Below are 27,952 nucleotides of genomic sequence, written 5' to 3'. Positions count from 1 at the left end.
TTACCTTCGAGATCCTGACTGTTGGAAAATCGCCATTGGAATCCTGATCTCCTTGGGATTCTGGTGTCTGTATTCTGGCGGCTGGCTGATTTCCGGCGTCGGTATTATGGCTGCCGGGATTCTGACAGGCAGGATCCTGAACGTATACCCATAAAATATATACTAAACAATACCAGCCAAAATAGATTATTCCAGCCATGATGATCTCAGTCATGCATTGAGCACAGCTTCCAAAGTCTCTCAACCAAGATTATAAAAAAGTAATTATCACAATATTGTCACCCCAATGGCTTTTGACTGTTTTGCATTCAATTATCCAAAAGAAGGAATTTTCTTGTTTTTTTATCTTGTGTCCATGCCTAATGCAGTTAAGAATAGGAAGCGAGAACCACCTTTGGTAAATCCATCCACAAATACAGAACAATTTAGGACAGGGGTGACCAGACTTTTGGAATCTGAGATCTTCTGTGAATGCTAAAAAGCTTTTTGTGATCTTCCATGGTTTTGTTTCATAACAAAAAGGGGTGTGGCATAACAAACGGGTCATGGCCTCACCAATGAGTTTACAATCTGTCTCGCCCCCACAGTAATAAACAGATTGCCTCCACAGGGGGAAAAAAACATTTCACCCAATTGCCCCCACAGGAAAAACAAAACATTGTTCCCATGGAAAAATTCAAACACATTGTCCCCACCGGAAAATAAAACATTGTCTATCACGGGAAAAAACTCAAAATGCATGACTCCCACAGGAACCTCCACCCCCAACACCCCCAAACACACACACACACACACACACACACACACACACACACACACACACTGACTGAAAAAAACATTGTCCCCCACCAAAAATATAACCTATATAAAATTGTTCCAAAAACCCACCATACAGACTGTCTTGTCAGAGAGGAGCTCCCAAATCCAGCAGCAGCCTCAGTGCGGTTGACAGGATAGCAGGGGCGGCTATGTTTACCACCATGCCCGCCAGTCTTGATCAGTAGATGGTCCCTCCATCAGTCACCCTGCACCCCCTGCACATTTGACAGCCTACAGAGATAGGCATGGCTACAGCTAGCAGCAGCTGCTTCAGTTTAGTGCAGCTTGCCAATAAGAATCAGACTTATTCTTACTGGCTGCTACAGACTGTGCCCACCATGATTGACTGGTCGCTGTCCTTTGGTCGACTAGTTGATTGTTATCAATGCTTTGACCACCTCTTATCTAGAACATAAATTATAATTTTGTCTTAGCAAACCACAATAAGCTGAAGAAAGAGTTTAAACTCAGTATATTATTATTATTATTATTATTATTATTATTATTATTATTATTATTTATTTATATGGCACCAGAAAGGTTCTGCAGCATCTATCAAGATACATAAACAAAGGGAGAAAACAAGAAACAACAACTTACAGAACAAGACAATGTAGGACAAGTGCAGGGTATATAAACATAGTTGCATCAGGTGAGAGGACACTAAAATAATCATTAGGGTGTCAGAAACTGAGGGTTAGGTGCTGATAAAGGGAGTATGGAGTAGAAAATAGAGGGAGAAAAAAGAGAGGAAAAAGCACATGAGGAGAGAAGGCCCTGATCGTGAGAGCTTACATTCTGAAGGGGAGTGGCAGATCGATGGGGGTGACCCAGATGGGGTAGAAGTGAGCATATAACCGAGGGTCTGGGATGAGAGATGGCTGCATACATTTATTAGTCTGTTTTAATAATTTTTCTATGTACTAAAAAGCTGCTATTTGATGCTAATAAGACAGTTTTGCCTGTATTGTTAATCTGGGGAAATGTTACATGTAGGTGGCAGCATCCTCAGTAGTGGTCCTGATGGAGAAGATTGATAGGGTATATTACTAATGCTTCTAAAACAGACAACTGCTGTTGATGCCCATAGCAACCAATCAGAGTCTGTCTTTCATTTTGTAGAATTAAATGATAGATAGAGTCTGAGTAGTTACTGTGGGCAACACCACCACTTGTCTTTTTAGAATCTTTAGTAAATCTACCCCTAATTATTGCATGCAATATGAATGATAGAAAAAATGGGGGCTCCCAAGGCAGTGCTCCCTGAGATAGTTAGAAAGGTGCTTTTCAAGGAGGAAAGAGCAAGGTGTTAGAAAAGAACAAGGGCGAGACATTACTAGTGTGAAAAAAAACTAAGTTGAATGATTAGAGAAAAAAGATTTGTATTAAGACCAATATGACAGCTAAACAATTCAATAAAATACACAACACAATAAAACTAGAATAAAAAACAACATACTTGCAGTATGATGGAATACTGCCTAAGAGACTAGTGTTTAACCTTTTAGATTAAGTGTACTGAGGGCCTAATTCAGACCTTTTTGCTTCTGTGTATTATAGCACAGCGGCCGATTAGGTCTGAACTGCACATGCGCCGATGCAGCAATGTGCCGGCGCATGGCAGACAGCCGATGGCCATCTCAGCCCTGCGATCGCCTCTGCCTGAATGATAGGCAGAGGCAGTCACTGGGAGGGGGAGGGGCGGGCCAGCTGCGTTTAGGCACTGTTTTTGGGGCGCAGTCCGGGCAACGCAGGCATGCCTGGACCATGTGGGGGGCAAACCGCGGCTGCTGCGTGATGTCACATGCAGCCCCTTTGACCCAGAGAGTGACAGGTAGCTCCCTGCCAGTGCGCAGGAGCTGCACTGCTAGGGAGCTACTCGTCAAGTACAAAAGCATTGCTGCTGTGTGATGCTTTTGTACTTGTGCGGGGTGAAGGGGTAGGGCTACACATGCGGGGCAGACTATCCCTGTGCTGGGCATCCCCCCGCATGTCTGAGTAACTGATCATAGCCATGCAAATTTTTGCACGGCTACGATCAGGTCTGAATTTGGCCCTGAGAGTAGATAGTTAGAGTCAATAGTTTCAAACTCAGTACCGCAGTAATGTAATTTTCCAGACGTGTGCGCCTGGAAAAAAACAAACAGATTTTCATTACCAGTTCCATAAGATTGGATTGCCAAAGTGGAAGGCTTGTTACCAGAATATAACAGTACTCCAGGAATTGATTAGCAAATTAAATGTTGTGTAGCTGAATGTAGCCCATGGTGTTCTCCTGAGTGGACAGATAAAAATTTACACAAATTAGTTGGTCTTGGGAATTGGAAAAAGGACAATATGGCAGTCCCACATACTGAAGGCACATATATGCAAATATACAGTCCATTTTGTGGGAAGACATTAAGGGATGGAAAAAGAGCATTAAAGGCAACCATCCCTGCTTTGTGCTGAGGTCCGCACAACAGTTTGCCCTCAGCAAATTAATTTGACATAAAAAGGCAGAAAAGGCAAAAGAAATGTAAGGTATTAATGTACACATATAGTTAATAAGATTTTAAAGTGACAGTTCACTTGTTTGCAACATTTGCATTTCTCTCACCTATGTAACACTCTCAACAAATACAATAGCTGCTACATTTTACTAAAGTAACACTTTTGAACACTTAAACCTCTCACTAATGTGATGCCTTGGGGTAGAGGGCTTGTGTAGGTTTCGAGGTCCCATGCCCTTGATTTGAACCTTAGTGTTAGGGACCCACCAGATGAGGTCACCTGGTCGCAGTTGATGGGGCAACATTTTTTGTCCAAAATTATGCTAAGCACCTTAAATTTTCTTTGTTAAATTGTAAAGTTCATAAGAATTATTTTGATTAGCAGTGGTTAGTATTTAGTATGTGCACCTGCATTTTCTCTTTCTTTCTGTATGGAACTACAGGTCTCGTGATGGTTAAACCTCTCATTATGTTTAGAATTATGGCGTGCAGTCCAAGCGTCCTCTCACTCTCATATAGTTGAGACTTTAAAATATAAGATCTAAGTTATAAACATATTGATCTGAAAACTGGGTCTGATTGCAAAAATAGAAATGCTCTCTTATATTTAGAATTTATTTTAATTATATTTAATATCATACTGTATATCTGGTCAACTTTTTTTCCCATCATTTATTTGTAAAATGACACAGTATTATCTAGTGCTGTACAGAGAATATTTTGTAATTTGGCCCTGGTTCCGTAGAGCTTACAATCCAAATTCTCTATTGCACAAACACATGTATAAATCTTCACTACAAGGATATTGTATTTCCAACTAATTAAACTATTACACTCTGAGGAATCTCACACACACAATGGGAAAATTCACACAAAAATTCCCAATTTAGAATCCAACCTATGGGCTTAATTCAGTTTGGATCACAGTATGCAATCCAACTGCAAAAACTGGTAAATAGATGCAAGCTCATGAGCAGCACCCATCCTGCGCATGCGCCCGCATTTTCTGCAGGGGGGGACGGAAAATGCAATCACGTCTGCCTGTCAATCAGTTACAACACTCCATTCCACACTGGGGGGTTACAACACTACATTCCAGGGCGGAGATAGAGCATTGCGGGGCTGGAGCCAGACAAATGGGGGGTGGTACGGCTCAAACTGGGTCATGTCAGGGGCGTGATCAGGAAAATGGCAGTGGGCTTCCTGCGGGCGCAGCTAAGGAGGCATCCTCTATTTCTGCTAATAAGCAGAAATTGTGATGCATTTGCATTTTCTGCTTGTTGAAGGGGGGGAGACAGCGATCAGCAGGCTGGGCAGCCTTGCCCTGCAATGGGCGGCCCTCAGCATGCTAGCAAAGGATTGCAAATTCTGCTAATTAGCAGAATTTGCAATCCTTACTGACGTAGGCCATATGCCCCCAGTGCTCCAAGGGAGCAATGCTCCCAACTTTGCAACCTACTGTATTAATAATTTAGATTTTTTATAATATATTCTTTAACAAACAGAAATTATAGTGTGGCAGTTTTAGAATTAGAATACATTACAGAAAAATCTGAGTATTTGAGATTCATTTCTTTTAAATGAAAAGAGAAATTGAATACTATTTAGTATTGTTGACAGTGAAGCCTTTTTCCTGGTATTGTGAGTGATATATGGAATACTGATATATGGAACACTGAATTGTATTGCAATAGTCTGGTGAGTTGGTATAAATCACTCAAATCACTTGGCATCTGATTTACTGTATAATGCATCAACAAAAATTTTTTAAAATGTTTTCAAGTTATCAACAAACAAGCAAAGCAATTCCAATAAAGTTTTGCTGCTTTTATTTCTCAAATAAGAGAAGATAATTGTTCCGTATGATATTTCAGTGCAGTTTGCTAAGATCTATTTCAGCTGTTGAAAACAAAATTTGGATATCATAAACAATATGTTCAGTACTGCACAGCAGTTAGATGTTACACATAAAATCTCTCAAACAGACTACAGACACCTAATTTTCTCAAAGCAGTGCAATGACAACCAATAACTTTATTGCATTTACCAAAAACTGTTTTGACTAAAGCCCAGCATTATACTCTCTGCAATAATTAGAGATGTATGTTTTTTCACAATTATAACATGTAAAATGTACAGTATTATGTATTTAAGAATAGTTTCATAACTTCATCCCAGTTGGCAAGAAGCAAAATAGATATTACACCCCCCCCCCACACACACACAAACACACACACACACACACACACACCACCACCACCACCACCACCATGACAACTTGTAAAAGGAATGACACACCCATATCCTATGAAAATGAATTGTATTGTGCAACTCACCATCCAGTTATAGTCCATTTCCTGCTAACCTGTTATTGATCATGCTCGCCCGTTGATACAGATACATGCAACTTTGCACTGCCAATGTAATGCTTGCGCAGAGTGAAATCTCGGCCAATGACAAATGTTCAGTAACATAAAATCACTGATTCCATCTGCAATCTTTGTGAGTGCAAGCCAATATGGAGAGCATTTAATGACAATCAAAGAATACAGAAAGCAATTTTATGATGGCCAGACAACACTGACCACTGTACTGTGAGCTACCATTCTCACTGTAATCAGTTGCTACATCCTCATTTGGAAGACGGAGCTTCTGCCTGTCTGAGTACCTGTCTCAGAGAGAAAATGAGAAGAATATTAGGAGGAGTTGGACCTGCACTGGCTGACAACAGTCAGTCAAAGTGTCGGGAACACTGGAAGCAGGAGGGAAGTATTCAGATGGGAACTGCTGTGGCTAATAAGAGCCACAGCCATCAGATAACTGATGCTTAGTGAACAGTGCTGGGCTGGAAGCTGGCTGGGGTAATGGAGTAGAGGTGCCCCCTTCAGAGATGGAGCCCAGCAGCAGCTGACTCTGTTTTCTCTGGTGGGATCCGGTCAGGATCCCAGCAGTCAGAATACCGATGATGGAATGCCAACATTACTCTGAATGCCATCACCAAGATCCCGACATTTAGGCTTGGGGGAGTTAGGGTTAGTCTGTGGGGAAGGTTAGGCACCTGCAAAGAGGATGAGGCCGTGGTTAAGGCTGTGAGTAGGGAAGGTTAGGGTTAAGCACCATTGGGGAAGGTTAGGGTTAGGTTGCATAGGGGGAAGGTTAGGTTAAGGCTGTGGGAAAAATGGGTTAAGGGTTTAGGCATCCAGCCGAAATGACCCCAAGTTGTGAGGGCTTCACAAGGGGTAAATGCCTGTGTTTGTTTAAATTCACTTAAAGTAGATGGTAATAAACACTTACCAAAGTAAGTGAAGTAAACAGTCACAGTAATGTTAGCCTATCTGGTGTGCAACTCGTCTGTGAAAGAGTGAATTCCATACACTCTGTTCGACAGCTGTGAACCCAGTGTTGCCTACAGGCAGATGCCATAGAGAAGGTGCATTTGTAGGTGTGCCAGTGGAGCACTAGTGAAGATGACACTTGTTAGGACAGTTGTAGGCAGTGACTCTGTGCTGCACTGGTATGACCAGTATGGCTGGTGACTGGGTCTAGGAGTCAGATGTGAGCGGCTACAGGATACCTGAAGAAGTGGCAAAATAAACCAGGACTTTTGAGAGTGTGACCCCTTTCTGGGGTATTCGGCAATTAGTAGAAGTGGCTTGATGGGCCAGCTTTGAAGGGCAATAGCAGATCAATAAACCATATAAGCACAAAAGTTAGTAGTGAGTTGTGATACAGGTTATATACCAGCAGGTCCTTATCCTACCGTACGTCTCTGCCACAAAAGCAGAGGAATGGTAGATTTACACAGATGCTGTCTAAATATACATTTAGAGTCACTGCTAAATTAGCAGTGTTAACACCTGAGTATTAACCCAATGGGGGATATTCAATTGTTTGAAAACTCAGTTGGGTGTCTGTTTTTTCCTATCTAATAGACAGGAAAAAACCAGACACCCAACCGACTTTTCAAACATTTGAATTCCCCCCATTATTTCTTTTTCATCCACTAGGGGTCACTGGAGTACTCTTGGGATATGGACGGCTTCCACCGGAAGAAGGCACTGAATAAATTAATTTTTGAGACTACTCCTCCCCTCCATATCCTCGAGCACTTCAGTGTTTTTTCTGTGCTCGACACAGTTAGAAGGCATAGTGGAGCTCGTCCACAAAGTATTGGAATTTTTTCTAAGTTTTTTTTTTTTTTCCTTTCAAGGATTTCCACGTCCTTTCCCCCCTTCTAACAGGCGTGGGTCAGGGACAGTGGAAGCGGCTGAGAACAGCCGTGAGTGTCGGACCTCTCTGTAAAGAGCTCCCTCACTCCACCTGCAGGCTGCCTGCAAAAAGCTGGACGGAGCTTGGATGAGAAGCCCCGTCATAGACTTTTGTTACGGTCCAGGTATGTTGGGTAGGGGCGGTCAGCTTATGCTGCCGCCCCACTATTGGGGATTGTATTGGGCATGTTTTACTCACTAACGACCGCTGCCCGGAGCGCGTGTGCATAGGCCGCTTCACGGCTCTATGCAGCGCGCTCTCACTCTCCGCCGCTCCCAGCATCTTAAGTTAGGAACTTTGGTGTTATTACTGAGTCGTGCAGACTGTCTGTGTGTAGTTTGTATTGTCTGTATTTATAATGAGTAAGACACCAGCAAAATCTAAGAAACATTTTTCATGTCATGTCTGTAAGAGTGTGTTGCCTGATGGATCCACCACATGTACAGCATGTGTTGTTAATACAGCCACAAATACGATTTCCACAGAAGTAAAGCCAGCATCTCTGGACCCTCCATGGGCTTTACTTGCAGATGTATTAGTTGGTTTACAATCAGAGCTGGCCGCCTCTCGTGAAGAAAGAGAGGCGGCAAGATCTGAGTTTAAAATGAGACCATTTGAGTTACCAGGGGAGTCTCAATCTGGTCAGAGGTCCACCTTGAGTGGAAAAGATAAGTTTCCTTTTCCTAATAATTTTCCAGTCTCTGGGATACTAGACCTCACTGAACATGAGTATGAGGAGGGCGAAATAGACCAACAGTCAGATAGTGACGATTTTGACAGCCCAGGTATTGATAATCTCATCAGAGCAGTACGTCAGTCGCTGGAGTTTACGGAAACTGAGGAGCCCCTGACGAATGATGAGGTAGTCTTTACTAAACGACAGAGATCTCCGATGTGTTTCCCTATTTCGGAATCTCTTAATAAAATGTTACTGGAAACACGGAAGAATCCGGATAAACGGTTTTCTATACCTCGTAGATTTAAATCGAGTTACCCGTTTCCAGAGTCCATGACAGCTACATGGGAGAACCCACCATCGGTGGATTCATCCGTATCTAAACTTACAAGGAAGTTAACCATACCAGTACCAACTGCTACTACGCTTAAAGACCCTGCAGATCGTAAAATAGAGGCTATGCTAAGGTCCATGTATACAGCAGCTGGAGTGCTGCTGAGACCTGGGTTGGTTGGCATTTGGGTTACTAAAGCATTAATGGTATGGATAAAAGAGCTCAAGTCGGCTCTGCAAGATGACCATCTTATACTTCTCGCGGATCAAATCTGGGAAGCTGCTGAATATCTATGTACAGCTTCTACTGACGTCTGTCAGCTTACTTCTCGCCTGTCCTCATCGCTAGTCATAGTACGACGAGCACTTTGGCTGCGTTCTTGGCAGGCGGAGACGGAGGTTAAAAAAGGTATAGAGGCATTGCCTTATGATGGCGAGAAGCTTTTCGGTCCTGAATTGGACAAATGGATTTCTGAGGCTACTGGAGGAAAGTCTGTGTTTCTTCCATCGCCTACAACTATACCTAAACGGAAATATTCTGGTCCGGCGTTCAAATCCTTTAGAACTCAGCCCTTTCGTGGGCAGGGCACAGGAGCAGTCACGCCTGGTAGAAGAGGTCGGGGACGTAGTGCCCGACAATCCAATGCACGTCGTCAAGACACTAAGACCACTAACAAACCAGTGGCATGACGGGCTCCCAGCCCATCTCGGATCTCCAATTGTGGGAGCACGCCTTCAGAGCTTTCAGGGGGCGTGGCTGCAGACGTCCACAGATGGGTGGATCCGCAATTTAGTATTAGAGGGTTACAAAATAGAGTTCGATTATCTTCCGACAGGAAGATTTTTCACGACAGGACTGCCTGTGTCGGACGACAAGAAAGCAGTTCTGCAGGTTGCCATTCAGTCTCTGCTGAATGCTGCAGTTGTAATTCCGGTCCCCGTGCAGGAACAGGGGCAGGGTTATTATTCCAGTCTGTTTCTGGTACCAAAACCAGATGGCTCAGTCAGGCCAATATTGAACCTAAAAGGTCTCAATCATTACGTCACTTACCACAGATTCAAGATGGAATCTCTCAGGTCAGTAATTGCAGGGTTAGAGCCACAGGAATTCATGATTGCACTGGATCTCAAAGATGCGTACTTACACATTCCGATTTGGCCACCTCACCAGAGTTTCTTAAGGTTTGCAATAAGGCGAGACCATTACCAGTTTCAGGCTCTGCCGTTTGGCCTCTCATCAGCGCCTCGGGTATTCACCAAGGTAATGTCCGTGATGATAGCTCATCTCAGGTCCCTAGGAGTAATAATTGTTCCGTATTTGGACGATCTACTCATAAAGGCTCCGTCTCAACAATTGCTTCTCCAGCATGCTTTGCTAACGTACAATGTACTAGTTCAGCACGGTTGGATAGTCAGTTTAAAGAAATCACATCTAATTCCGTGTCAACGACTTCAATTCCTAGGGATGATTCTCGATACAGTAAATCAAAAGGTTTACCTGCCACAACAGAAAGTACAGGTCATTCGTCATCTGGTGCAATTAGTGCTCAAGCCACGCCCAGTCTCAGTACATTTGTGCATTCGCCTTTTAGGCACAATGGTGGCGGCTTTCAAAGCACTTCAGTTCGGAAGATTTCACTCACGTCCGTTTCAACTGGAGGTGTTAGCGCAATGGTCGGGATCACATCTGCAGATGCACCACAGGGTGAGATTGTCGCCACAAGTCAGGGTGTCTCTTCTCTGGTGGTTAAAAATACACAATCTATCTGCAGGGAGACGATTCGGCGTCGTGAATTGGATAATTCTGTCAACAGACGCAAGTCTCAGAGGTTGGGGAGCTGTAGTTCAGAGTTATCGGCTCCAGGGCCTCTGGGCAGATCACGAAAGATCGCTATCCATAAATGTTCTGGAACTCAGGGCGATTTACAATGCTCTAAGACAAGCAGTGTACATGTTTCGTTTTCCGACTGTTCAGGTGCAGTCAGACAATGCGACGGCAGTCGCATACATAAACAAACAAGGAGGAACGAGAAGCCGCATGGCAATGCGGGAAGTAGCTCGGATCCTCAGATGGGCCGAATATCACCAGGTGATATTGTCGGCAGTGTTCATTCCGGGAGTGGACAACTGGGAGGCAGATTTTCTCAGTCGTCGGGATTTTCATCCAGGAGAGTGGGTTAAATCCAGAAGTGTTTCAGATGTTGATCCAGAGGTGGGGTTACCCTCAGGTGGATCTGATGGCATCCCGCCACAATCATCAGGTGTCACGATATGTGTCCAGAACAAGAGATCCAGGGGCAGTGGCGGTGGATGCTCTCACAGCCGCGTGGCCGTACAGCCTCGTGTATCTGTTTCCACCGTTTCCGCTGCTCCCGCTGTTGCTAAAACGGATCAAGAGAGGGTCCGTCACAGTCATACTAATAGCGCCTCATTGGCCTCGGAGAACTTGGTTCTCGGATCTCCTCGGTTTACTCGCAGACGATCCGTGGCCACTCCCACTACGTCCGGACCTGTTACAACAGGGTCCGTTCCTTTACCCCGATTTAGCGCGGCTGCGTTTGACGGGGTGGCTGTTGAAAAGGCCATCTTGAGAAGAGAGGGCATTCCGGAGTCTGTTATACCAACCATGGTACGAGCTAGGAAGCCGGTTACGGCAGCTCATTATTACAGAATCTGGCGTACTTATATAGGTTGGTGTGAAGCTCGGAAGTTTCCGACATCATCTTTTAATTTATCCCGTCTTTTGTTATTTTTACAGATGGGGTTAGATGGAGGACTACGTCTTTCCACACTAAAGGGGCAGGTATCTGCGTTGTCAATTTACTTTCAAAGGAAATTGGCCTCGTTGCCGTCAATACATACGTTTCTACAGGGTGTAATGAGGATACAGCCTCCTTTCATTCCACCTACAGCACCATGGGACTTGAATCTGGTTTTAGATTTCTTACAGTCCGATTACTTTGAACCCTTACAACAAGTGGATATTAAATTTCTCACTTGGAAAACGATTTTTCTTTTAGCCTTAGCTTCGGCTAGGCGAGTTTCAGATCTGGGTGCCTTGTCGTGCAAGTCACCGTATTTAGTTTTTCATGATGACAGAGCGGAACTTCGGACGAATCCCGCTTTTCTACCAAAGGTAGTGTCGTCTTTTCACATCAATCAACCAATAGTAGTTCCGGTATTAACAGAGAATGCTGAAACGTTGGATGTGGTTCGCGCATTACGCGTCTATGTATCCCGAACGTCTACGGTTCGTAAGACGGATACGTTGTTTGTTCTCTATGATGCGGCTAAGAGGGGTTGGCCAGCCTCTAAGCAGACCTTATCCAGATGGATCAAACTGACCATACGTCAGGCTTACCTTCATGCTAGGTTACAGCCACCTACATCAGTAACAGCTCATTCCACACGTTCTGTGGGAACGTCATGGGCAGCGAGTCGTGGGGCTTCTACGACACAGCTTTGCCGTGCGGCTACTTGGTCTTCAGTGCACACGTTTGTGCGCTTTTACAAGTTTGATACGTTCGCGGCATCAGCATCTAGCTTTGGCCGTTTAGTGTTACAAGTGCCAAACAGCTCTCCCGCCACGGAGGAAACTTTGGTACATCCCAAGAGTACTCCAGTGACCCCTAGTGGATGAAAAAGAAAGTAGGATTTTGGTACTTACCAGGTAAATCCTTTTCTTTGAATCCATAGGGGGCACTGGACGCCCACCCAGAGCAGTTTATCTGTTTTAGGAAGTTCAGTGGTTCTTATGGTAACACACTTTCACGACTGGTTTAAATTTAACAAAGGTTAATCAGTTAGGGTGTCAACTGTTTAGTTGTCTGTTACGTTTTGTGTCAACTTTATTGTTGTCCGTGAGATTATAGGTAATTCTCCTTTTGTCAATCTCTCTATCGATCCTGTTCGGCTCAGTAAAAAACACTGAAGTGCTCGAGGATATGGAGGGGAGGAGTAGTCTCAAAAATTAATTTATTCAGTGCCTTCTTCCGGTGGAAGCCGTCCATATCCCAAGAGTACTCCAGTGCCCCCTATGGATTCAAAGAAAAGGATTTACCTGGTAAGTACCAAAATCCTACTATCTAAGAAACCAATATTATGTTTAAATATGCAATAAACCCAAGCTGAATTGTTTTTAGATGCTAAGAAATACTAATATAAAATAAGGGACAAAAAAATAATCAGATGAATAACCTATACTTTTCTGTATATTAAAACATTTTGTATAACTTAAAGACTACAGTATATCGACTCAGTACATACAGTATAGTATTATTATTATCATTATTATTATTATTATTAGCAGTTTCTTATATAGCGCAGCATATTCCATTGTACTTTACAATTAGAACAACAGTTATAGAACAAAACTGGGCAAAGACAGACAAAGGTAGAAAGGCCCTGCTCGCAAGCTTACAATCTATGGGGAAATGGGCTTTGATACACAAGGATAGATGCTAACTATTGCATAATGGTCCACCAGATTGCTAGGTTCTTAATGGGTTGTATGATATGATCACCCAGCAATGTTGGAAGACAAAATATGTGAGGTTATGTGGACTGTACAGAAAGAATGTAATTGGATAGGGAAGCATTGAAGGTTATGTGAGTGGGTCTGGATTTTGGTAGTACAGGCACATAATGTATACATGTGCACATGTATACAGAAGGACACCTGTACATGTAAATTAACAAATGCATATAAAATACACAGTTTATTACTTACTAGATTATAAACATTATAGAATTATTAATGTATCTGTGTATAAAAAAGGCATCATCAATTATTTAGAAGACAATAAAAAAAATAAAACATACAACCAATGTGTTTTTGTATGATTAATAAGAATCCTATCGCTCGATACATATACAGTACCACCAATAATTTGAGAGGGCCAAGGTATATTTACATAAAAGAGATTATCAGGAAATGGAAAAAATACTGATAATTACTTGCTTGGTGAAACCACCACAAATTGGATGTGGGAACAAGGACCAGTACTCCACATTTGTATTCCTGATGGACCTCAAGCAAAAATAAATTATACTGGTTAAGGAACAAACAAACCAGAAAGCATTTTTAAAAATCACACAATTGGGATCTATAAATACATTGAGACCAAGTGGGGATAAACTATTAAATTGATAAATCCATGCAAGGGACGAAATTATGGCCCTCATTCCGAGTTGTTCGCTCGCAAGGCGATTTTAGCAGAGTTACACACGCTAAGCCGCCGCCTTCTGGGAGTGAATCTTAGCTTCTTAAAATTGCGAACGATGTATTCGCAATATTGCGATTACAAACTACTTTGCAGTTTCAGAGTAGCTTCAGACTTACTCGGCATCTGCAATCAGTTCACTGCTTGTCGTTCCTGGTTTGACGTCATAAACACACCCAGCGTTCGCCCAGACACTCCTCCGTTTCTCCAGCCACTCCCGCGTTTTTTCCGGAAACGGTAGCGTTTTTATCCACACGCCCATAAAATGCCGTGTTTCCGCCCAGTAACACCCATTTCCTGTCAATCACACTACGATCGCCGGAGCGAAGAAAAAGCCGTGAGTAAAAAAACTATCTTCATAGCAAAATTACTTGGCGCAGTCGCAGTGCGAACATTGCGCATGCGTACTAAGCAGAAAAACGCTGCGATGCGAAGAAAATTACAAAGCGAACGACTCGGAATGAGGGCCTATGATTTTTGGCACCTGGGGCAAGACAGTAATTTTGTGCCCCCAATAGACACATGCACACTTTGGAACCATGTCAAAAACACAGTACAGTAATAAATAGTTGGCAAAGTGACAACCAGCACCATCACAATACAACTAACATGCACCTCAGATACAGTATTATGACGGATTCTGGACTACAAAGTACAGCATGCTAGTCAGGTCCTAGGGCCAATTAAAGACGAAGAGTACCAACTTTCTGAGGAGGTGGATACAAATGTGGGTTATCCTGGCTGCAGAGAGGAGTCCCTAGGACTGGCTGGTGGTATATACCTGATTTACGCCATGCACTCACATGGGGGGGACATGCCTCCTGGGACCTAGGACCACTCTTTGGGAGGCAGCAGCTGTCCTAGTGTATTGAGACCTCACCTCAGTACACATACAAATTATTGTCTGTTGCTGCTTCCTCTCACCCTTTCCGAGCTGCTGTACAGGAACAGGGTCAGGGACAGACATAGTTTACACAGGCACAGGAGTGTGTGAATGGCCACCCCTGCACCATTCATAAGTGTTCTAGTTGCCAGAGGGGAAGTTTCCCAGGAATCCACATTGGTGGTACTGAGGAGTGGGGGATCTACAGCGAGGGTTCTGTCTGGGACCCGGCAGTAGGTCGCAACTTAGGGCCCTGTCCTCCTTTGGTGGATCTGCGGGAAGGGAGAGGCACTGGGGAACAAACCTGGGGGCAGACATTGCTTAAACAGGCATAGGAGTGTGTGAGCGGCCATGGACCAGCTCTAGAAACGAAAAGGGTCAGCTGGTGAGTCCATGCCACATTCATTAGCATTCTAGTTGCCGGGGAGGGGGGAGTTTCCCAGGAGTCCACATTGGTGGTGCTGGGGAGTTGGTTCCTACAGCCAGGGTTCTTAGACCTGGAAGAAGGAAGCCTCTTAGGACTGAGAAGAAGGAGCGGAGGCAGAGTACCTATTTCTGCACCCCCGCAGATTCTCCACCTGGGGCGCATGCCCTCTTAGGGCTCCCCCTAGATTCAGCCATGTCAATTCAATCTCCCAGTGACAAAGGTGTCTAAACCAATCATCTCTTCTTGGTGTGGACTTTACATGTTCTAGTCCCATAATCTTCAAAAATTTGGGGTTACAACCATGATTCAAATCATAATGCTTGGATAAACTATGTGTTGATAAACCCTTCAATATATTTTTTCTATGTTAATTGAATCTGTACTGTTAATTGAATGTTTTCAACATCATGGCGGTTGGGATGCTGACGTTAATGTGACAGATGTCAGAATCCCTTCACCCCTCAGGAGATCGGCGCCAGAACACTGACAACCGACACCCTGAAGGTAAGTATCGGGTTAGGGTTAGGCACCAAGGGAGTGGGATAGTCCTAGCCACCACCCCCTGAGGGTTAGCCCTGCAAGCCACTCCCGTAGTGTTAGGGTACAGAAGGGTAAAATACTTACCCTCTCCAAAGTCGGGTTCTTCATTGTCGGGATGCCACTTTTAGTCATGTGACCGCAGGCATCCCAACCATCAGGAAATCATCCCAAACCCCTTTAAAGTTCTTATAGTTCTGCCCACATAAAATAAATTGCAACTACACTTAATAATAATAATTATATTTATATAGCACATTTCTCATAATAGTATTCAAAGTGCTTTACAATTGTCTTTACAGCTCAAAATACAAAACTAGCTTAACTTTAGTCTTTAGTCGGTTTTTGAAGGATTCTAGAGTGGAGGCTGCTCGCACTGTGCATTAAAGAGAGTTCCATAGAGTCAGAGCCACAAAGTTGAAATCTTGACCCCCCAGATGATTTCAGGGAGATTCTATGTACTGTTAGTAGTCCTTCATCTACAGATCGTAGTGATTGAGTGGGACAGTAAGAAATCAGAGGCTGCTTCAGGTACCTTGGGCCCTGGTTACGTAGGGCTTTGGAAGTGATTAAGACAATCTTGAAAATTATTCTCCATTTTACAGGTAGCCAGTGAAGGGAGTAGAGAATGGGTTTTATGTGGCTGGAATGGGTCTGGATGGTTAATAGTCAGGCAGCTGCATTTTGTACCATCTGCAAGCAGTGCAATTATTTTGCTGGGAGACCATGGTAGAGGGCATTGCAGTAGTCAAAGCATAAAGATACAAATGCATGTATGACTTTAGGCAGGTCTTCTGAGGGAATTAAGTGCTTGATTCTGGATATGTTCCTGCAATGTAAGAATGAGGATTTGATTGTGGCTGACAACTGATGTTTAAGTATCAGGCCACTATCCAGCACAAAATCAAGATTCCACACATGTTGTTCAGTGTTTTGCATTTCTGAACCCCCAAGCGTACGTCCTATCAGTTGGCTATGCTGCAGTCTTCTCCTGTGACACATCACCAGGACTTCTATTTTATGAGGGTACAGTCTCAACCAACTGGCACTCATCCACTCCTGGAGCTCAGCTAAGCAACCATTTAGGATTGTTATTGGGTTATCAGTACCTGGAGTAAAGGACAGGTACAGTTGTGTGTCATCTGCATAGCAGTGGTAGACCAGGCCATGACGTCTGATTATTTCACCCAGTGGTAGCATGTCTACTGCAAAAAGCATGGGAGATAGTATAGAACTCTGTGGGACACAACAAGTCAATGGCACTGTGTTACGCTTGCCCAGCAGTCTTCTAGCCTCCTGCAATACTAGGCTTCACCTATAGCAGCCACCTTTCTCAGGTGAATTAGGTCCACCCAGTACTCAGATGCCCCCAGGTCTTATAGAAGGAAAAGGAGACTCTAGGAGGCTGGGCAAGGCAAAAATAAAAACTATAGATAGAAGCTAATTGGAGTTGGACAGGTAATATTGAATCAAGATGCACTATGCACAAACTGAAATAAGCATTTTAACGTATGCAAATGCAACAATGCACAAGGTGGTGTAAGTAACTGAATATCAATTGGTTATAAATGCAACAATGTAAAGGATGATATAAGCAAACAGATGTCAATGGATAATAAATGCAACAATGCCCAGGATTGCACAAACAATTGATAATGCGAGTACTGAATTACTATGCAATAATGCACAGGATGATATAAATAATGAAATACAAGAGGTAAATAACGAATGCAAAATCCCAGGACTTAGCTTAAACTGTGGATTCTGAAGAAACCTGGAAACTGGAACTGGAACAGTTATAGTAAGCTTGGCAACTGGAGCAGACAGCATTAACTGCAAAGGCTCAATATACAACTGAAGGACGAGGACTGGGACCAGGTACAAACAACAACTAGAACCTATAACCGGCGTCCGGTAAAGGGCAGGATCTGTGTAATAAATTGAGACACTGGTGGCGAAGAGTATACTCCAGATGTAACTCTCTGTGACCTGCCAGTGAGAAATTATTTGAACCAGCTAAGGGGTGTGCCATCCAGACTTCAGAAATTCTTCAGGCACTCAATTAGAATCCCATGGTCAACTGTATCAAATGCTTCAGAGATATTCAGAAGGATTAAGATTGAACAGTCACCTCTTTCTCTTGCCATTATACTGTAGATCAGTAAGCACATATACCAGCACTGTTTCGGTGCTATGTCTTCTCCTGAATTCTGACTAGAATGGGTCATAAATGCCATGGGTTGACAGGCAGGTTTCTAGTTGAGTTGCATCCACATTCTCAATAACCTTTCCTAGAAAAGGAAGGTTTGATACTGGCATATAGTTGGTCATTCAGTCAGGGTCTAAATTAGATTTTTCAAGAAGTGGTCTGACTATTGCTTCTTTTAGTGGTTCCGGAAAAATGCCTGTCTGCAAAGAGCATTGAATTATTTTTGCAAATACAGGGCTGATTATTTCCATACACCCTGATAGAAGCTTGGTCAAAGTAGGGTCCAGATCACAGGTGGAGGTATGCAACACTCAGGTAATTTCAGAAATATTTTGTACTTCCACTTGCTCAAAGCTGTTCCATAAAGACAGGTAGATTACATTGGCAGGCTTGCTAGATTGGTACTCCTTTGGTGTCATTGTGGGGATTCTGCAAACTTCTTGCATCTTGACTGGGAGAGGGTTTCGTCAGGCTGCAGGCATGCTGGTTTGCAAAGCATCTCCACTGTATGGAAAAGCTGAGCTGGCCTATTGTTTGCTGCCATGATCTCATCTGAAAGGAACTCTGTTTTCTTGCAGGTGATTGTTGATTGATATTTTCCAATGTGTTTGATTAGAGTTCATTTATCCTCTACCAGGTTTGTCTTCCTCTATTGTCTTTCAAGTCTATGATCCCTTTTATTAAGATCACAAATACTGTTGTCAAACCAAGGTGTTTGACCCTGTGGTTTGCAGGGTCATATACGCACAGGGGCAATAGAATCCATTGCAGCTGTCACATCCCTGTTATAAAAACGGGGTGGGGAACAAGTATTTTTACAGGCCCCCATTACTGCAGAAAGGTTTGCAAAAGCATGGGGAGTCATACCCCCTCTTGGACGATATCTGGTCAACTCCATAGGCAAATATCTAATTTGAGGGGTTGCAACTGGGAAACAAATTGAGTTGTGGTCTGACCATGTGACTGGGTTTATTTTTAGGTCAGAGACTTCTAATCCAATCTGGAAGACAAGATCAAGAGTGTGACCACTTTTATGTGTAGCAGGGGGAATGATTTGTGTGAGCCCCAGAGCATTCATTGTGCACATGAGAGCTCATTATCGACCCTTGCATTGAAATTTCAGAAAATGAGCCATCTTTGTGCTCCAGAACTAGTCCAGCAACAAAATCTGCAAACTCTTGTAGAAATATCTTTCCAGCTCCAGGGGGGCGGTAAATGAGAAGTACTCTGGAGCCTAATTCTATAAAACTCCGGGCAGCGATGCACTCAAATGACTGAGTAATTTCCATTGGGCAGACCCTAAGTTTAAGTACTTTTTTAAAGCAGATGGCCACCCCCTCCCCTGCGGTCAAGTCTTGTGTTGTGAATGACAGAGTAGTTTGTTGGAACTGCAGCTTCTCTGTAAAACATGCTAGATCTGAAGATTTGATAAGGTCAGCAATTGTAGCAGTCCTGTTCTTATAGATCTGGCATTAGAAAGGATGGACCTGACTTGACATACCAGAGGGCCTGCAGTTTTCTTTATGTTGAGTGTGTTGGCATGGGGGATGTCATTCACAGAGTGAGAATAAAAAAATAAAAAATTATGTAGTGCAAGTGATGTAATCCTTGCTATGAAAAATCTTAAGACTGGTCAAGGCTTGAATCCTAGAAGTATTGGTCAATACATTAGCTTTAATATCACTTTTGTGCAATTTACTGTACACAATTTTAATTAAAGAAAACACATTTTTCATCATTTTGAGTAGATTTTGTTAACATATGAAGAGTTATAAACAACGCAATAGTATTTTATAAAAATATAATGTTGGAATGTTATCAGCATTGGAATTCAAAAACAGACTTACAGTAACAAAGTTGTGAGAAAAGCCTCCATTGCCAATGGAGCTAAGTTTGTACAATGTTTTCTAGAATAAAAATGTTCAATTTTCTTTACAATTATGTAAATATAAAAAAAACCTGTCATTAGCCATATGCTCCATATTTGTCCTTCACTAACAGATTCTTACTCATTTGTTAGTACTGTATTCTGTAAACCAAGAAATCAGAGACACTTTACATATGCTCGCCATATGTTTGGTATACAGTACATGAGGTTTCTCAATTTTGAAGTGTTTGGCTTCAAAAGATCAATTAGTCTACTGTCTAAAGCACACAAAAGTAGAGGTCAACATAAAATAAAAGGAATCATTAAGTGTTTAAATACATTCCAATCTACCTGACTAGATTAGCAGATATTAAAACTACATGTTGTGATCGTGTTATGACACTGGTGGAATTCCTATCCTTCAAGGGCAGAGAAGTTCCCCTGAGATACAACAGATGGCAAGCAACATGGATGAATTCCTATGCTTAAGTGAGCTAGTGGCATTGAGCCACAAGAATAAAAATCCACGGAAAGAGCAAATACCTCCACTCTTTTCTGATCCACCTACAAGAGATTCAAACATTTATTTAATAGATATATGTGTAGCTTAAAAAATAAGCAAGAATGTGTATGCTAATCATTACCTTCAATATTGTCTAGCTATGTGATGGTCAAATAGTATTCTATAAATTTCTTTATTGTTCATAATTGTCAAAAAATCTTTGCCTAGAACTTTATAAACAGTACAAAGTAACAAAAACTGGTAAGAAGATGTGTTACTGCACTCTTTGTGTATGATAATAAAGAGAATATAATGGGGGTCATTCCGAGTTGTTCGCTCGTTATTTTTTTCTCGCAACGGAGCGATTGGTCGCTAATGCGCATGCGTAATGTCCGCAGTGCGACTGCGCCAAGTAAATTTGCTATGCAGTTAGGTATTTTACTCACGGCATTACGAGGTTTTTTCTTCGTTCTGGTGATCGTAATGTGATTGACAGGAAGTGGGTGTTTCTGGGCGGAAACTGTCCGTTTTATGGGTGTGTGCAAAAAAACGCTACCGTTTCTGGGAAAAACGCGGGAGTGGCTGGAGAAACAGGGGAGTGTCTGGGCGAACGCTGGGTGTGTTTGTGACATCAAACCAGGAACGAAACTGACTGAACTGATCGCAGATGCCGAGTAAGTGTGGAGCTACTCAGAAACTGCTAAGAAGTGTCTATTCGCAATTTTGCTAATCTTTCGTTCGCAATTTTGATAAGATAAGATTCACTCCCAGTAGGCGGCGGCTTAGCGTGTGCAAAGCTGCTAAAAGCAGCTTGCGAGCGAACAACTCGGAATGAGGGCCAATATCCTGAAGCTCATAAGTGTTCTGAAAGTGCAAAACCTTTCATTAAATTGAGAGTCTGCAACAAAATACTGTAAACACAAATTGGGATATTTCAAGACAACAGCACTAGTTCTTTGTTGCAAAATGATTTGCTGATACTACTGCCTGGTATCATCAGGGCATACACTCAACAAGAGTAAAGGTTCCATTCTCTTTGTAAAGTAAGGAAGAAAGTGTCCTGGAGTGAGCAGAGCCGGCCCTACCTAATATGATGCCCTAGGCAAGATTTTGGCTGGTGCTCCCTAGCCCCGCCTCTGACCCAACACCCCTTTCCCAGTACGATCACCCCTCACCCATAGTAGTCCTTTTTTTTTGTTCCTACCCCTACAGTATATTTTAAATAGGAACAGTGGCACATTTGGTGCACCAGTCTTTTTTGATGAAAATGCACCTTATTTGCAATACTATGTGGCTAGATTGCACAAGCAGCTTCTGCTGATTAAAATTATATGTGGCATGCCTATATTGTGTGTGACTGTGACTGTATCTGCACACAAAATGCTACGTTACAGTGATTTCCACTGTAAAGCAGCATTTCATATGCAGATACAGCCTCAGTCACACACATAATATAGGCATGCAGAATATCATTTTAATCAGCAGAACCTGCTTGTGCCCCTAGGCGCACCAAATGCCCTAGGCATTTGCCTAGTTTGCCTATGCCTAGGGTCGGCTCTGGGAGGGCGTACGCTTGTGTCCTTACACAACAGTCTAGCTCTTCCCACAAGGACCCAATGGGATTTAGGTTGGTACTTTGGCTTGACTCCAGTACATTGATTCTCTTTTTGTGGAAGTGTTCCTGATTCATTTTGAAATGGCATTTGAGATTGTAATCTTCATGGAAGATTCATTTTCATATGTTCTTTTTCACAAGACATAGTGTATGTTTAGCTACTGTAAGATTTCTCCATAAACAAATTGATCCATGATACCCTCTTCTTGGTATAAACAGAGCCGGACATAGGCATAGGCAAACTAGGCAATTGCCTAGGGGCATAATCAGCTTCTGCTGATTAAAATGATATGCGGCATGCCTATATTCTGTATGTAGCATTTCATATGCAGATACAACCACAGTCTCACACAGTATATAGGCATGCTGCATATCAGTTTAATCAGCAGAAGCTGCTTGTACATCCGAGCCACATAGCAATGCAAATAAGATGCATTTTCATTAAAAAAAGGTGCCCGACATTAGCATTGATGCAAGATTTGTGAGGACACATCTGTATCCAAGCAGAGGCAGAGGTCGCAGTGTTAGAGGAAGTTCTGAGTGCTGTGTGCATGTGAGTGGGTTGGTTGTGCAGTAGTGTTCAGAATATGTGTAAGGAGCATTATGTGTGTCATGTAAAAATGCATTAATAATGTGCAACATATGTGTAATGGGTCACTATGTGTGTCATTATGTGTATAAGGGCATTAATAATGTGCGGCATATGTGTAACAGGGTACTACTGTGTGTGTGTCATTATGTGTATAGGGGCACTAATAATGTGCAGAAAATGTGTAGGGGGCACTATGTGTGTCATTATGTGTATAAGGGCCTTAATAATGCATGAAGATGCCCCTTTTTGAGCTGTGCATCAAATGTGCGAACTGTTCCTATTTAAAATATGGAGGGTACAAGGACTGCTATGCGTGAGGGGTGATGGTGCTGGGAAAGAGGTGCAAGGTCAGAGGCAGAACCAGCGGTGGTGCTAGGGGGCACCAGCCAAAATCTTGTCTAGGGCATTATATTGGTTAGGGCCGGCTCTGGGTATAAAGGACCAAAACACGTGTTAGAGAATGTCCATAATCCTTGATGTGTTTCCCACCACTGTCTTATTGTAGATACTTTGTATCTTGCATTGTATCTTTGATTTTTAGGGCCTGCCTTTTTTCCATAAGGGTACACCAGATTAAATTTAGTTTTTTTCACTTCATAATATCTTGGACCAATCTGCTGCTATACAGTAGAGGTGCTCCTTGGCAAATGCAACCTTTGCTCTCCTATTCTTGGCACTTATGAAGGTAACCCAGTAAGCTCTAACCACAAACAACATAGATATCAAAAGACTTTTGACCAACTGCTCCAAGGTATTTTTCTTATAGTTTGTGACGTCCCTGTGCTGAGGTAAAATGTATGTACTGTACTTTTGATATGCTTTTGTGTATCCACTCAGACAATCAAACCGATGTTGCCAACTCTTACCACAGAAAACAATGCCAACAGACCTTTTATTTGTAGGGTATATATTTATACTTGTATGTCGCTGAGGGCTGGACTGAACTTCATAAATATATACTGACATCCTCAGGGTTATCATACATTCCACTCATTTTGTGTAACCATGAACAATCAGGAACACCTCCATCCATGAGCAAAGTCCACCCTGCCAACTCTAACATTTCTTGCTATAAAACTAAATGCAAAATTTACAGACATTACACATATTTAAGTACATACTTATACCACAATTCAAAGCAAAATATACTGCTCTGTTCTCTGCCACATCTCTTGTACTGTATATCCACATGCATTTCCATAGAAATTACTATATTTTTACTAAACCATTTTTTTTATTATTTTAGCATTTTTTTATCCGTGGCACTAGCAGGAACACTTCTGCTCTATCTTTCCACCTATGGTTGTAAATGCCCTAAATTCCCACTAGATAAGGAGTATTCTATAGGAGCTTATATATTTATGCACATTTATGCTCTCCAATTAAACAAAAACAATTCATATGTTGCTACAGATTCATCCTGGCGTATTTCTATTTGACTGAGCAGTAGCAATTTAAAATGTGTTTCCCCACCTCCTTATCCTATTTGTTATATAGCTCTCGTCGTGTTGTTAGAAAGGGGCTAATTTCACAGATACACAGAAAAACATGGCAAAATAAAGAATGTTCCTACCTCCTGCCACAACAATTATAAATGCTCTCTGAAGTGTGTCTGATTTCTTTTATAAACTCTTAGCTTTGCCCTGAGAAGCGTGACTTTTGTAATGGGAATTAGGCTTTGATAGCTGATATGTGGCTTAATTAAAAGTCAAGCAAAGCATAACCAAGATCTTTACGTTGAAACGAGATCTAGGATTCTTAATTAGAAAGTGCTTGTCTTTATGAAAATAATCATTTAAAACAAAAAAAATTTAGATTTATGTTCTGTGAAAAGTTCCATTTGTATTTGCAAAGTTGGCACAAAAACTAGTTTAGTTTAACCTCACTGCTCAATTATCATCTGACAGATCTTACATCTTAGAATATAATATACTTGTTATCGGTGTATGCCCAGACACACACACTAAACTCCTCCTCTATGATCTGTTCCTCTTGAGCAGTGTGACCGTGAGGGGAAGGGTGGTCAAGTCGATGATAAAATGATGTTGAGTGGATAAATGGATAATGATAATGAAATAGGGTTAATGAATAATTATGATCATAAAAAAGAGGTTAATGGAAAATGATGGTGAAAGAAAGGTAATGAGGGAGACTTAATGATGGAAAAAGAGGAATTAATGAATGATGAATGAATGTTTTCCTGGAGTGGACAGGTTGAAGTGCTTGTGTATATTGAAACAATGTAGTGATCTTTTAAATTGTAATTTCCTTTGTTCTGTCATTTCTCATTTGTTCTCAAGTATTGATATACAAAAGACAATAATTGTTTGTTGCAAAAAACATATGAATGCTATTGAATATAATAATAATAATAATAATAATAATAATAATGATAATAAAGTAAACATGTAACTCTATATCTCTGAAATTAACATTGCTTGGTGCAGTATAAAACAATGTATTCCCAGGATGTGGTATTGCATGGACTTGCTTAGCTGATTGCCATCCACAGTGTATGTGCTAATTTTGTTTGTGATGAAGGGCAGGTCAAGGTGGGGGCATATGAATTAACATTTTCCTCGGGGAATAATAGGCTAAGGACTATAGATATGCAAAGACTCCCAGTCCTATATTAATTTTCATCAGTGTTTTTTTGGTTTGGCCAACCCCAGTTTCATTGTTTATTTAACTATAAAAATTTATTTATACATTTTTGAATATTATTATTAATATTAACTACCAATTAGTACAATAGCTGTTAGAAAGATCGATAAATTAAATTGTTCATCTTTGTTTGAATCAATAAATTAAATTGTTCATTTTTTATGGTCATTAACCTAGTTTTTATTTAGTTTTCGTTGACAGCCTACTTTGATTGATAGTGTTTCTAAATATATAGTCACTGCCTCCCTGGTTATTTTATGTGCCATACATGTATAGTCACTGCCTAACTGGTTATGTTACATTATATAAATTTAAATTGATATATATCATGTTTATTACTAGATGCACAACACAAAATTCAGGGTAAAAATAATGGGAATAGTTGTTAATCAATATAGGTTATTTATTAAATGTTTATGAAAGGAACACTTAGAGTTTCAATCAATCAATCATTTCGACACAAGCACACGGATCGCCGATCCACGTGCTTTTCGACAAGTCGAATTCCTCGACTTGTCGAATAATTTGGGGTTAGATTGAATAGGTCAGAACCCCTTCCGACCTAAAAAAGTCGAAAACTGTTGTCTTTTTGACAGACGGCAGCTTTAGACTTCAATTGAATATACCCCATAGTGCTATATGTGCAATAATTGAACAAAAGAAATAGGTCCTTGTTTGTTTGTTTCTTGATTTGTTCTTTAGAATGTTAATATAGAGTACTTGACATAAGGGAATACATACTATTTACTGGTGGACGGGATGCCGGCTGTCAATATCCTAACAGCGGCATCCCCTCTGCCAGAATGCCTGCAGCAGGGCGTGCACAAAGAGTCCCCTTCCAGGTCGGCTGCACTCACCATGCTGTGGGTTCAGTGGCTCATGACAGGATATATTCCCACTCTATGGGTGTCATGGACATCCACGAGTAGGAATAGCCTTGGTGCGCCAGAATTCCGGCTGTCGGTATTGTCGGCTGTCAGGATTTCAACATCGGTATCCTGTACACCGGGATCCCGACATCAGGCATTTTAATAACAAACCGGTATAAGGGATAACACCATTTGCAGTAATGGAGCATCTTCTGGTGCCTAAGTGTAACTATACAGAAAAGGATCATGAAAGCTCATTCTAATAATACACACATTTCACACAAAAAGTAAAGATGAAAATATGTGCTAGATAGGTTCAACATTGTTGTTTGATGCTTTCAGTACTTCTAAAATCTGCTGGACACAAACTGTATGGCTTATTTCTATGTTCAGAACATTCACTGCAACATATAGATCTTATGTAATATCCCTTGCAAGTAATGAATGTACCAAGTACATACAGTATGAACCTAGAAACATTGATTCCACTGTGCAAACATACTGTATTCTATTCTAAATTAATGTTACTAAAACTTAATGGATGCTAGTAAACGCAGCATGTACTATTCTATTTCCATCCATTTCTTACTACATTGTTTGCATGTTTTTATTTCTGATTCCTATGTTTAGAACAGCCAATAGCATATATGTGCAGCTGTGAGTGGGGTCCTAGAATATGTCATTTACTCTGTTTCTTGTATATGCAATAAAATCTATTAGGGACCAACTCTTTAAGGGTCATGATACAATGGCACATGTACATTTGGAACCAATGTAATAAAGGTTAAGCACCAGTGTCGGACTGGGGCAAGAAGGGCCCACCGGGGAAATACAGTGGTAGGGGCCCATGCTTAAAGATGTGGCCAAGCAATGGTGGAGGTGCGGCCAACCACTACAGAGGCCCACCTAACCGTAAGAGAGTGCATTGGCTGGGCATATAGTCCTGTGCAGTATAAGGTAACATATATATAATGTATAATTAAAGTGCACTAGGATAAAGCCTGGAACCTAATCCCTAAAGGAGGAGGTGGGCCCACAGGCAGTGGGGCCCTCTGGCGGTTTCCCCTGTTCCCCTGTGGGCCAGTATGACCCTGTTAAGCACTACTAATGGAAGGAAAGACTGTACTTACATTACTACTTCTTCAAATAAATGATCAAGCAAAGTATATTGATCACTACATGATTGTACAGAATATAACATCCTTTATACTGAGGCAGGGTCTCATCTTACAAACTCCAAATCCCACATATACCAGTTTTTAGAGCTTTTGAAATCGCATCAAAAACAGGATGGCTTTAAACATATCTGTGTTTATCAAACACATTCAATCAATGTGCCTGACTTTCAAGTGCTGAATTCAAATTCATTACAACTATCATGTACACATACTGTAAAACCAACTGGGTAAAATATAATATACTGTAACACTGACAAAATATGACTTTTCTTATTGTCTTAGCTTTGCAAAGCGTATTTGTGTAGAAAATTCAGCAATTTTTTTCATTTATAATCTGCTCTCCTTTTGTATAGAGGTACAGTATACAGAGCCCAAAAAGATTTTTTTATAATGCTTATCCTACAAAGTTGTAGTAACTCAGTAAATAAGCTCCAATGGGTAAAATGACCGTAAATAACTTTCCTTTGTTATTTTCTCTACAGCCAATGGAAGGAATGGATGATAGATCATTAAGCAAATTAGTGATGGAGCCGAGAATAGATCTAGAAAGTTATCAGTCTGCACTGGAGGGAGTTCTTTCCTGGCTTCTTTCAACCGAGGATATTTTACAAAGTCAGGGGACAATTTCTGACAATGTTGAAGAAGTAAAAGAACAGTTTCATACTCATGAGGTAAGCCAAGTGCATAGGGAATGTCTTCAAAACATGTCCTGAAATATTGTATAAGTTTTTTCAGTAATGTAGCAGGGATGACTTTCTAAAATAGGTCAGTTTACTGTATCATACTTGTTACATGTAC

The 27,952-nt window shown here is 41.6% G+C and overlaps 1 protein-coding gene across 9 annotated transcripts in view; it reads left to right on the top strand.

Moving 5' to 3' along the window:
* DMD (dystrophin) overlaps window positions 1-27,952 on the top strand; it is a 3,641,189-nt gene that overhangs the window by 1,182,791 nt on the left and 2,430,446 nt on the right. For all 9 annotated transcript variants that reach the window (XR_010221499.1, XM_063953479.1, XM_063953476.1 and 6 more), the window contains one exon: window positions 27,637-27,825. Coding sequence is in view for 8 of the 9 variants with exons in the window: in XM_063953479.1 (XP_063809549.1) it covers window positions 27,637-27,825 (189 nt within the window). In the remaining variant the exon portion in view is untranslated. The remainder of the gene's footprint in view (window positions 1-27,636; window positions 27,826-27,952) is intronic.

Source organism: Pseudophryne corroboree, chromosome 2 (assembly GCF_028390025.1).
Source record: "Pseudophryne corroboree isolate aPseCor3 chromosome 2, aPseCor3.hap2, whole genome shotgun sequence".
Lineage (NCBI taxonomy): Eukaryota > Metazoa > Chordata > Amphibia > Anura > Myobatrachidae > Pseudophryne > Pseudophryne corroboree.
The sequence above is the reverse complement of the archived record's forward strand: the minus strand, read 5'-3'. Positions and strand labels throughout refer to the sequence as shown.